A 12,429-nucleotide genomic window follows, 5' to 3' on the forward strand; every position below is an offset into this window, starting at 1 on the left:
GGACGTGTCGAAGACACATATTACCACGACCACGACCACGACCCGAGACGAGACGGCGGCGGCGGCGACGCGCGAGAGTCCCCCTTGTTCTCTATCACTCAACAAGGAAGTGGGAAAGCCAAGCCTTAAATATCATTCTCAATAGTGTTTCCAATACTATGTGGGATTGAGCATTACCAACACTTGTTTCCAATACAATGTGATTATTCAGGAAACAATTAACAATCATGCACCTTAAAACAACTGAATCAGCAACCAATTGCATTAGTATTATACGATTAAATATGTCATAATTAAAAGTCAATCTACAATCAATCGCGATTATTGCAATTTTAAGCAAAACATTCAAAAATAATATCACTATTTAAGGCTCAATCCCACATAGTATTGGGAACAAGTGTTGGTAATGCTCAAATCCCACATAGTATTGGAAACACTATTGGGAATGATATTTAAGGCTTGGCTTTCCCACTTCCTTGTTGAGTGATAGAGAACAAGGGGGACTCTCGCGCGCCGCCGCAGTCGCCGTCCGTCTCGTCTCGTGGTCGTGGTCGTGGTAATACGTGTCTTCGACACGTCCGCGCGGATACTATCTTTTTAGAGAAAATTCTTAAGAAACAAAATCTTTTTTTTTTACTATCGCAACGAATTTGGAAAATCGTAACGACAACTGTAGACTTTCGCAACAACAACTGTAGACTATCGCAACGAATTTGGAAAATCGCAACGATAATTGTAGACTATCGCAACGAATTTGAAAATCGCAATGACATTGTAGATTATCGCAACGCGAAATGGAAAATCGCAACGCGAAATGGAAAATCGCAACGCGATTCTCAACGCGATTTTCAACTATCGCAACGCGATTTTCAACTATCGCAACGCGAAATGCAACGCGAATTTGCGATAGTAGATATCGCAATGCGAATTAAAGATCGCATTGCGATTTTGTTGGTCATTTTCGCAAATCCAAAAAAAATTGATCAAAATCGTATATTATCTGAAATTTTTGATCACATCATAGTAATTAGAAAACTTAATAAAACTTAATTATATTTTATAATAATTTAATAATTATTTTTATAATGATGTGATAAAATAAAATAATAAAAAAGGACATATAAGCATGGGTAATAGTAAATTAGCGGCGGTGGTGGAATCTCTCCTTCAACTACTTGCCGAAATGAAAGTAAAAAAAAGAAAAAGCTCAGAAACACGCTCTCATTTCTCAGTAACACATCAGAGCAATCGATTTTTAAGGTAGAGACCCCAAAAAAAGGTTTTTTTTTGTAAGACACGACATCAGCCAAACGTTCAACTACATTAGTCTTTTTCCAGTTTTCTGTTTTAACTGATTGTGTTTTTCTAAGACACCCACAAAGAATTTAACGGTGAAGATCGATTAGAAAGTCGCCGTGAATGTTTTTACTATGCTACAGTTCATCCATTGCCCTGGGCGGGAAGAAAGGACCAACTCCATTTCAAAAACTAATAATAATAATAGACAATTTGCATAAAGTATTTTGAATTTTTTTGAACAAAGAGAAAAAGTATTTTTATTTTTATTTGAGTTTGAGGCGTCCAACTCTTTCACATCCACAAACCACATGCTGTTTATTTTTCATATGTTATAAGAGAGAGAGAGACAGAGAGAGAGAAAACCCGAAGAGAACAAGAAAGCAAAGAAAAGGCCAAGAAATAGAAACCCAAATTATCTGAAAAACTTGATTAAACTAGTGTTTTTTATTACCCGATTATCCACAGACATTCCACAGATTTTCTTGCAGAGTTTGTTTAGTGTTTTTTTTAACTCTTTAAAACTAGGATTTCAAATCTGAACCCTACTTCTGTTTCCCATTGTTTCTTTCTAGTCCCACATCTGGCTTTAGGTTCTTTCTTCACCTCCGGTCATAGGTATTCGATCTGTGTCAGCTCAGCTGCTCCGATTCTTTCAAATTGTTTTTGTTTCTCTATTTCATTTCTAGTTGGTTCTATATATGGATTTTATTTAGTTTTTTTTTTATGAAATCTCAGGAAGAATCTCTTTAGCTTTAATGGGTGCCTCAGGCTTAGGATCCTAGTTACTGGGTTCTTGATTTCTGGGTATTTCTACTCAGCTATTTTTTCATTGATTGAATTTCATCTTGCATGGCATTGCTTTTTTATTCAAGTGGTTGGTGTCTGGTGATAGTGTTTATTACAAAAAAAATAAAAACCTTTTTGGGGTGTTTAAAAGTTTTATCTATTGTTGTTGGGGTTGGACAGTTAGAGGTTTAGATTTGAAGCAAAGTTGAGAAAATGAATAAGTCAAGTAATGTTATTTTTTTAATGTTTTAGATTGTTGAAAGTTCTGTCTGTTTTAAAGGATTTACTCGTGTTCTTTTAGTAAAACAGATTTTGTCATAGGTTGTCCTATTGATTCCTATCCTTTAAAAAGATTTTCTGGTGTGTATACGGTGACATCTTTGAACTAAGTTTGGCTTCTTAGTGTGTATGTGCAGATGAACAATCTCTTATGAGCAAATTGGTGCTCGATAGTTGGAATTTGCTATGGAAAAAAGGAACTGGTTGTGGAAGAAGAGGTCTTCCGAGAGAAGTCGTGGAGAAACTGAGAGTTCCGGATCGTTGTCATCACATTCCGAGAGATACTCCGATGATCAGGTAGCTCTTTGTGTGTAAATTAACCGTTGTTGGTTAAATGCTAATGTGAAATTCTGGAGATTTTCTGTTTGTATCATTTATATATGTATATTTTGCTCTCAATTTTCGTTACGACGATTCTTTCTATTGTCCGACTTGGATAGCAGACAAATGAAATACTTGAAGAATGAATATTATTACATTATCTTATCCCTTTCCAACATTTCTTTTTCATAGCATTAGTCAGCTGTCGGAATATGCAAGTTCAAGCGTCAATGTTACTCGCGTCTTCATTTTCCTTTAAGCATCAATGTTCTTTATCAATATTCTTTTCAGATTTTCTTCTATGTTGCTCGTGAGCAACTGAAACCAATATTATTTTTTCTTGTTTTATTTCTATGATCGAATTAAATTATGCTTAAGTTTTCGAGTAAGCTAGTCATTTTCTGGTTATTTGATCCAGAATTCAGCCTGTTTTTTCCCAGTTTAAGATTGATTTTCATCTCTAATTGTTGAATTAGTATGCTTCCAAGGTGTCTCCACTGCCGAATAATGACACCCTATCGTCTGAACTGTCGTCGACGGCTTCACACAATTCCGAAGAAGTTACCGATAGCATTAAGATCCTGACGGAGAAATTATCAGCTGCACTAGTTAATATTAGTGCCAAAGAGGACTTGGTGAAGCAACATTCCAAAGTTGCAGAAGAAGCTATTGCAGGTATAACGTAGGGTCACATGCTAGTAAACGTGCTCTAAGATGATGTATTCATTTTTCAGGTTCATCTTTGTTGTGTTAGTTGTGGTCTACTCTTTATCTTTGTTACTTGAACTCAAGAATGAGTGTTGGATACGGATACATGCTCTCACGGGAGCGATGAATTCTAACAACATAGCTTACCATGGTCTACTTGGTTGTTTTAAACTTTAGGCTGGGAGACTGCAGAAAATGAAGTAGTGGTGTTGAAGCAAAAACTCGAGGCTGCAGTTCAGCAAAACTCGGCTTTAGAAGATCGTGTAAGCCATCTTGATGCAGCTCTCAAGGAATGTGTAAGGCAGCTAAGACAAGCAAGAGACGAGCAGGAGGAAAATATCCGTGAAGCTGTTGCGAAAGCTGCCCAGGATTGGGAAACTACCAAATCCAAACTCGAAAGCCGGTTGCTTGAGCTCCAAGCTAAAGCTATTATTTCCGAGCCCCCTCCGCAGTTCAATCCTAAACTTTGGCGAAAGATCGAAGATTTAGAGAAGAAAAATGAAGACCTCAAGCTTGAGCTCTCATCTCAATTGGAGGAGATGGAAATCAGAACAATTGAAAGGGACTTGAGCACCCAAGCAGCTGAAACAGCTAGCAAACAACACTTGGAGAGTATAAAGAAGGTAGCAAAGCTCGAGGCCGAGTGTCGAAGACTCAAAGCCATAGCTGGAAAATCTCTGAATGCCTCTTCAAGGTATGCCGAATCCCTTACAGATAGTCAATCAGACAGTGGAGAACGGGTTAATCTCGTGGAGATTGATAATCACAAGATGAGTGGCTTAGAGGCAAACAGAGAACCTGGTTGTTCTGATTCTTGGGCATCAGCCTTAATTGCAGAACTTGATCAATTCAAAAATGAAAAGGTTGTCAACCGAAACCTCCTGGGTTCTTCCATTGAGATTGAGCTCATGGATGATTTTCTTGAGATGGAACTACTCGCTGCATTGCCTGAAACCAAGAGCGAAAACCAATGTCTTGAATCGAGAGCTACTGCAAAACAATCTAATAACGATGGTGATAGCTTGTTGAAGGCTGAGCTTGAGGCCATGACCCATCAAACAGCGGAACTCGAAGAGAAGTTTGAGAAGATAGACGTTGAGAAGGCTGAACTAGAAATTGCTCTTACCAAAACCAGAGAAAGTCTCGAAGCATCGGAGCTGCAATTGAGGGACACCGAAATGAAATTGGAGGAGTTGAGAAGGGAGCTCTGTAATGCAAATGATGCAAAGCAACATCTCGAATCTCAACTTGAGAACATGGAAGCAGATGTAGAGACAATGTCAACAAAGATTAACTCATTAGAAAAGGAAAGGGCTTTGTCTGCAGAGGTTTCATTTAATGCAAATGAAGCAAAGAAAACCTTGGAGTCTCTACTCATTAGCATTGAAGCAGATGCTCGAACAATGTCTGCAAAGATGGATTTATTAGAAACAGAAGTTGAAAAGGAAAGAGCACTGTCAGCGCAAGTTACTGTCAAGTGTCAAGAACTGGAAGAAGAGCTGTCGAGGAAGCAACAGGAAGCTGAGCTACGGCAAAGCGTTAAATCAAATGTTGAAGTGAAGATAAAACAGGTAACTCTTCAGCCTTCCCATTGATTATAGATTTAATGGAGTTCTATAAACATGGGATATTATATCTGATTGTCCTGAGACACCATGGCAGGAGGACTTAGCTACTGCTGCTGGAAAACTTGCTGAGTGTCAAAAGACTATAGCATCTTTAGGACAACAACTGAAATCTCTTGCAACACTGGAAGACTTCCTAATCGACACCACGAGCATACCTGAGTTCCCTACAAAAGGATCATTGATTCCTAAAGCTGGTGGAGAGCCTTGGAATTTACGTTCCAATGAAGCATCTTCACCCAAAAGAGATCCGGAGTCTCCAAGAGTTAGTGCTGATAAGAACAATGGAAACACACCCCCATCGTCATCCTCGTCTTCATCGATTGTGTCGTCCAATCATGTCAGTTCCGAGAAGAACAGAAACAGGTTTGCAAAATTTTTCACTCTGAGTAAGAACGGGATACAACTGGAAATTTAAATCACTTGGACAAGTTGTAAAATTGTTGTGTCATTTCAAAGACGTGATTAAATGCTGTTTAATCACAGGTAATTATTAGTTCACTGATAGATTGTCTCAATCTATACTATTCGTGAATGGTTGTGTTCAAATTGAAATTTCAACATTCATTTCATGAAAATGAATGCCTTCTGATGTTCCTTTTTTTTTTTTTAATTTTTAGTTGCATTCATTTCTAAATTTCTACTTACTTCCTGAAAGAGCTACAGCCAACAAGATTGTTTTTAAAAGAAAAAAGTTGAAGACAAAAAGATTATGGGGTGAGAGAGGCTCGAACTCTCGACCTCAGGATTTCTCAGAAGCTATGAGACCTACGCGCTAGCCAACTGCGCCACCACCCCATGTTGTAATATGTTTATTGAATTTTTAAAAATAGTAAGATACTTTCTGAAACACAGAAGAAAGGAGAGCAACAGGCAAGCGGATTTGTTTTTGAAAGAAAAAAGTCAAGGACAAAAAGATTAATGGGGTGAAAGAGGCTCGACCTCAAGTAACTCGGAAATTATGAGACCTACGCGCTAGCCAACTGCGCTACAACCCCCTGGTGTTCATCCCTTATAGTATTTATTTATAAATATTTTAACCTACTTACTGAAACACACAAGAAAGGAGATCAACAGCCAAAAGGATTTGTTTTTGACGCCTGCATCTGGTATTCTAGGATACTGGAACCCTTATCCTATTTGTCATGGAGTTTCAACCACCTTGTATGGTGCTATCGACCATCGAAGCCTGGGAAATTGGAAGGACAGACTACCAAAGAATGCGCAACACTTGTGGGAACCGTTTTTCGGTTGGGTCAGGAGTTGAGCTTCGACTTGAATTGATAGGGTTAGAGTCGTCACCGATCATTTTAAAACGATATTTAGGTAGATCGAACACCATCTTACATGATCTGCGTTTTACCAGAAATGTATCGGGCTCGGGAGTCGGTTACGGTTAAAGAAATATTAGCACCCTTGAACCGTCCTTTCGGTACCAATTAATTTATCAGTTATCTTTAATTGCGAAAAATAAAATTTAAAAAATTCGATTCGAATTAATTACTTTTGATCGGTTAAAATTGTCCCTAAAAAAAACTAAAAAATGTTAGATTAAAAAAATACTAAATGAATTAAGAGAAAAAATGTTAAACAATGTGTAAATATGGTACGCTTAAGAAAACGTGGTCATCTTTATCAGCAACAAACGTGGCCCCACTTAAGAAATGTGATGTCCATTCACCGAGCTTGGTTTTAAAATTTTCAAGAATCAAATGTGGATAAGCTTCAAGCATTGCTCCCCATTTCTCAATTGCTTTTTCTCAACGTTGAACCGTACACCTTTCGCAATCATAGAATTGCATCCACCGCACCATATATTGAAAGGCATTTTCGAACCACAAAGCAAAACAAGAATGAAAATCATATACCATTTACAAAGAACTTTCCAGACCAAAAGTAAACTTGGCATGGTTAATGGAAATCAAAACAAGTCTGCTGTCACTTAAAAAGTTATAAGGGTAATAGATTATATCCTAGATACGGATTCCATGCAACAACTATTGAACAAGATAAATTTACAAAGCCACACTTTGCTTAGATCGTCTCAGCTATAAGTCCAAGCGTATAGAACTTATTGTTTCTTTTTGCAAGAAGAAAATAAAAGAAAACGAATAGAGAAAGATTCCTTTCTTAAGTGAAACAAACAATTAAAGAATTTTGGGTCAAAAAAAATAATAACAAACTAGTAAAAGCAAATAAAAGTAAATAGACCACTAACAGTGGTCAGTAAGGGTAAACTTCAGAAAGGAATATCAGGATGGCTTGCGAGCGCAGTTGGAGTAAGCAACAGATCTGAACTTCTTGATACCACCGTTTGGTCGGACGTCTTCAATGAAGTAACTAGGGATGGCAATGGGTCGGGTCGGGTTTTTGGGCCACCCGACTCGACCCGAAAAGAAAGGGTCTTCTACCCGTGACCCGACCCGACCCGACAAAACTATAATTTCACCCGACCCCGACCCGACCAGATAGACAATTTTAAAACCCGACCCGACCCGACCCGAATTTATTTTTATTTATTAAAAACAGACCCGACCCGACTCGATCATATCCGACCCGATTTTAATGTTTATTTATCCCAGCAGCCATTGGAGCTCTTCCAAAGCTCCAAGTCTTTCACTTGCTCATAACAAGCAATCAAGCAGTTTGATGAACGCAATGTGCTTAGCAAAACACGGTTTGGGTTAGTTTTCATTTTTCAAGGCTTGTTACAAATTACAATCACAGATCACAGAATGGTGCTCTCTAATAGAAACGAGGGATATTAAATATATTAGTACATATAGTTCACAATTACCGCTTTCAAAACTAAATTCATAATTAAAATACATTCAGATTATCATCCTTATAAGATACATCTCATATGGTGCTCTCTATCCCTATCAAAACTAACACTTAAAAACTCAACATGGAAACAATTTTATAAATCCATAATTAAAATACATGTTCACAATTAAAATTATAAATCCATACAATACTTAAATAAGTTAAAAGTTCAAACATAAGTATAATAAAACGAGACATAATACGGATGTTCGATGGAAAAAACATCCATTACCATCGGCTTGACAAGTTCACATTCTTCAATCTTAGCTAACCACTCAAGTAGTCAAATCCTATAAAATAAAATTATAAATTAATATTTTAAAAAAAGATTATGATAGGAGTAAAGTAACAAATATGAAATTATTACTTACAGTATCTCATCTTGTTCGATCTCATCATCTTCATAAAAGTTGCCCTCATTTGAGTTTGATTCTAAAACATCGTAAATGAAAATAAAATCTAATAAGAAATAATGACAAAACATATAAGTAAAACAATGCAAAAATTACTTGATAAATATGTTTGTACCTTCTTCGGCCCATAACCAATTTTGACAACAAGCCAAAGCTTCTACAGTTGAATGATGAAGTCTATTACGTTGTGCATTCACCAATCTCCCTCCATTACTAAAAGTAGACTCCGAAGCAACAGTAGAAACCGGAATGGCATAAATATCTCTTGCAATAGCTTGCAATATAGGAAATTGTGGCCCAATTGTCTTCCACCAAGTCAATATATCAAAGTCCGACGTCCTAGAAATAACATCCACTTCTAAGTAACGGTCTAACTCAGATATGACTTGTGTTTTCTTTTGTCTCTTCCTTGAAACGTAAGCATCAAAATCACCTGGGTTACCCAAATCAACTGGAACACTATCCAAAGATGCACCGTTGAAGGGTTGAGGTTCATTCTTTGAGGACATTATTCTTTCTTCATACTCTGTGACCAAATCCCGACATAATTGCACAATTCTTTCAACTTCATGTTCAGCAGTAACCCCATAAATATTTTCAAAGTAATACTCCAATAATGTTGTTTTGTACCTTGGGTCTAAAACTGTGGCAACACCCATGATACCATTCATATCGTTCCAATATTTCTCAAATTTCTCCAACATGCACTTTGCCATTCTCGAAATAATGATATCACTATGTGTAATCCACTTATTCAATGCCACCCTAATCCTACAAATACTCAGAAAATAAAGATTTGCTGTAGTAAATTTTGTACCTGAAAAACCTTCGGTGATCTCGTAGAATAACTTCAACTTATCACAGATCACCGATGCAAAAACCCAATCATCATCTGTTGGCAAGTACTTGTACAAAGGGTCACGATGTAACTGCACACAACGAGTAAAAACATCCTTATAAGATAAAGCTGTTTGGAGCATCAAAAAGGTAGAATTCCATCTTGTTCTAACATCAGAACATAGTTTTTTTGTAGTTGAAATACGCAATTGTCGTGCCGCCTCTTCAAATCGTTCCCACCTTTTTGGGTTAGCGCTCCAAAAAAGAACACTATGACGGATTCTTTCTATACCATCTCCAATCACACTTAATCCATCTTTAACAATCAAATGCAATATATGTGCACAACAACGCATGTGGAAAAAAGCTCCGTTAAGCAATAGCGTATTAGCTCCCATCCTATCAACCAACAACTTAATGACACCATCATTCATACTACAATTATCAACTGTAATAGATGTGAGTTTCCTATCAATATTCCAATCTAAGAAACATTTCATCAAACTAGAAGCAATGACATCAGTGGTATGTGGAGTTGGTACATATTCGAACCTAATAAAACAACAAATAAAATGAATTAATTTTAAACATATCGAAACATAACTAAATGTATAAATATATTTAAACAATTACCTTATAACGCGCTTTTGTAAACTCCAAGAGTTATCAATATAATGTGCAGTAACAGCCATATATCCTTTATTTTGGTGGTCTGAAGTCCACATGTCAGTTGTTATAGCAATTCTGCCTTCATTAGCCTCCAACTTTGACAACATATTTCCCTTATCCTTTTCGTACAGATCCAAAATATCACGTTTGATAGTATTGCGAGTAGGCATTTCAAACATAGGTTGTAGATAGGGATGGCAACTCAACCCGAATCCGACGGGTTCCGACTCGACCCGACCCGATCGGGTCGGATTTTTTTAAAAAAAATTTGGGTTCGGGTCAGGTCGGGTCGGGTTTTTTTTAAATGCACTGTTCGGGTCGGGTCGGGTCGGGTTTAGGGTAAAAAATCCGACCCGACCCGACCCGAAAATATATATAATTTTATCTTATATATTTAGGGATAATTACAATAATATCCCTCCATATATAATTTTTTTCAATTAAGTCACTGTTTTCATTGAATTAAAATTTTATTTATTATTTCGGGTCGAGTCGGATGAAACATTAATTTTGTCGGGTCGGGTCGGGTCACGGGTGGAGAACCCTTTCTTCTCGGGTCGGGTCGGGTGGCCCAAAAACCCGACCCGACCCGACCCATTGCCATCCCTAGTTGTAGACTAGAACAATACTTTCTAAACTGTGAATGATCCACTATCAATAAAGGATATTCATGCATGATTATCATCTTCGAAAGCTCTTTCCTTGCCACATCTTGATTAAATGAGAAAGCCCCTATTGTTAATTTTCCATCCGACTTCTTTTGATTAGCTATTAAGACTTGTTGTCGAATGTCTACTTGAACTCGCTTCTTGCACCTTTTGATATGATCACGCAAGTGACTTGTCCCATTCTTAGATTCACCATTGAATTTGTTTTTGCAGTGGTTGCATATTGCCTTCCACTCATTGTTGATCTTCTCTTTTTTAAAGTGATCCCATACCATAGACTTTAGTTTTGATGAAGTGCATTCGCTTGACACATTATTTTCAACCACAACATTTGGTTGACTTAATGTAGGAACTGAATTTCCTTCAGAACTTGGTGATGGACTTCCCTCGGTTGATAGTTGTGGAGAGTTAATAGTATGAGATGTGGATGAAATGGAATTCTCTCCCAAGTTAGACATTTCCTGTACAAATAATGATAAAAACATCAATTAATATATCCTAAACTTAAATCAATTAATATATCCATAACTGCAAAAGTTAAGTTATAAAGTAAAATTAGCTACATCAAATGAACACAACATTTAGAAAGAGCAAAAATGCAAGGAGAATACCATTTTGTCAACCTAAGTTTCCCTTGTAGGCTAATTAAAAGTACAAGTTGAATCTGAAACACACATTCGCTTATTATAGGTTACAGATACTAGCAATATAACAAGTCAACAACCGAAAAAATGAATCTTCATTTTAGGTTTCAAAAGTGAAAATAAACAATGATAACGAGTAAAACTAGAACAACATATGTGTGACTATATATATATATATATATATATATATCACTGTGATACTCAGATCCCAAAACTAACATAAAATCATTTTTGCTCGCATTATGAGAGCCAAAGCGATCCTCAAAAAGTCATAAAATCAAGCACCCAATACGATCTATGTGAATTTGGAGTTACATCAGTCGACTAGTAACATGAGGCTTTGGCCATCCTCTTAGCATGCTTCTTCATGGAAAAAAAATTCAACAGCTAAAGTATAAAGAATGGCATTTCCTTGATATCAATAATAATTTTACAGTTTCCACCCAGGGAGAAACAATATTATTATTGTCTCACTGAAAAGTGAAACCATTAAAACAATAAGGTTTTATCAAACAGAAAAATTATAGATATCACCAGAATTTTCGTCAAACTCGAATATTCCAAATTCAAAGGCAAACATCAAACAGAAATGTTTAAGTACGATGGAATATGATTTAAAAAAAAGATGAAATAAGCTGGATCTAACAATAAACCAGAATAACTATCAAAATGAACCATTTATAGTGAACTACAACTGTCAAAATGGAATATTTACACTGAACAAACAATATAAAAAACATAACGTAATTGTTAAAGCTGGATCTAAAAACAAATGCTGCAAACAAGATTTGTTGTCCGTAACAAAAATCAAGAAATGATATCTCAAAAACAAAATTTAACAGAGAGAATTTATCAGAGATACATGAATGGTTATCTGTTTTGTTGCTTAGAGAATTTAACAGAGAGAGAGAGATGCAGAGATATCAAATACCTGAAGTATAGAAATCAAAAAGCGAGTTGATGCGCTTGCGTCGGTGGCTCAAACCCTCGGTGGAGAATTTACAAAAGAAATTAGTTAGAGATCTGACCTCAGCGTTTAACTGGTTTAAGTGTTTGAACTTTGAAGATATGCTGCAGATGCTTTGTCGACTAGGGTAGGAAACTAGGAATAGGGAAAGCAAAAAAAGTAAATATATATATATATATATGCAGTAACTATGCGAGTCGGGTCGGGTTATTTTAACCTTAAATCCGACTCCGACCCGACTCCAAAAATTTTAATATAAAATCCGATCTGACCCGATCCGAATCCGAACTTTTTTTAAAAAAAATCCGACCCGATCGGATCAGGTCGGAACCCGTCGAGTTCGGGTTCCATGGCCATCCCTAGAAGTAACCGAGAGGAACTTCGTAG

The 12,429-nt window shown here is 36.7% G+C and overlaps 1 protein-coding gene and 1 non-coding gene across 2 annotated transcripts; one reads left to right on the plus strand and one right to left on the minus strand.

Moving 5' to 3' along the window:
- Positions 1-1,648: 1,648 nt before the first annotated feature.
- LOC120130051 (filament-like plant protein) lies at positions 1,649-5,581 on the plus strand. Its single transcript, XM_039147399.1, has 5 exons — positions 1,649-1,914; positions 2,502-2,661; positions 3,162-3,360; positions 3,571-4,964; positions 5,056-5,581. Exons 2-5 carry the CDS (start codon positions 2,551-2,553, stop codon positions 5,434-5,436), a joined length of 2,085 nt encoding a protein of 694 aa, XP_039003330.1. The 5' UTR covers positions 1,649-1,914; positions 2,502-2,550; the 3' UTR covers positions 5,437-5,581.
- A 150-nt stretch (positions 5,582-5,731) lies between these two features.
- On the minus strand, positions 5,732-5,816 carry TRNAM-CAU. Its single transcript is given in 2 exon segments — positions 5,732-5,767; positions 5,779-5,816. It is a non-coding gene; the product is annotated as a tRNA-Met (tRNA).
- Positions 5,817-12,429: the final 6,613 nt, after the last annotated feature.

This window comes from Hibiscus syriacus, unplaced genomic scaffold, assembly GCF_006381635.1.
Source record: "Hibiscus syriacus cultivar Baekdansim isolate YM2019G1 unplaced genomic scaffold, ASM638163v2 tig00110505_pilon, whole genome shotgun sequence".
NCBI lineage: Eukaryota > Viridiplantae > Streptophyta > Magnoliopsida > Malvales > Malvaceae > Hibiscus > Hibiscus syriacus.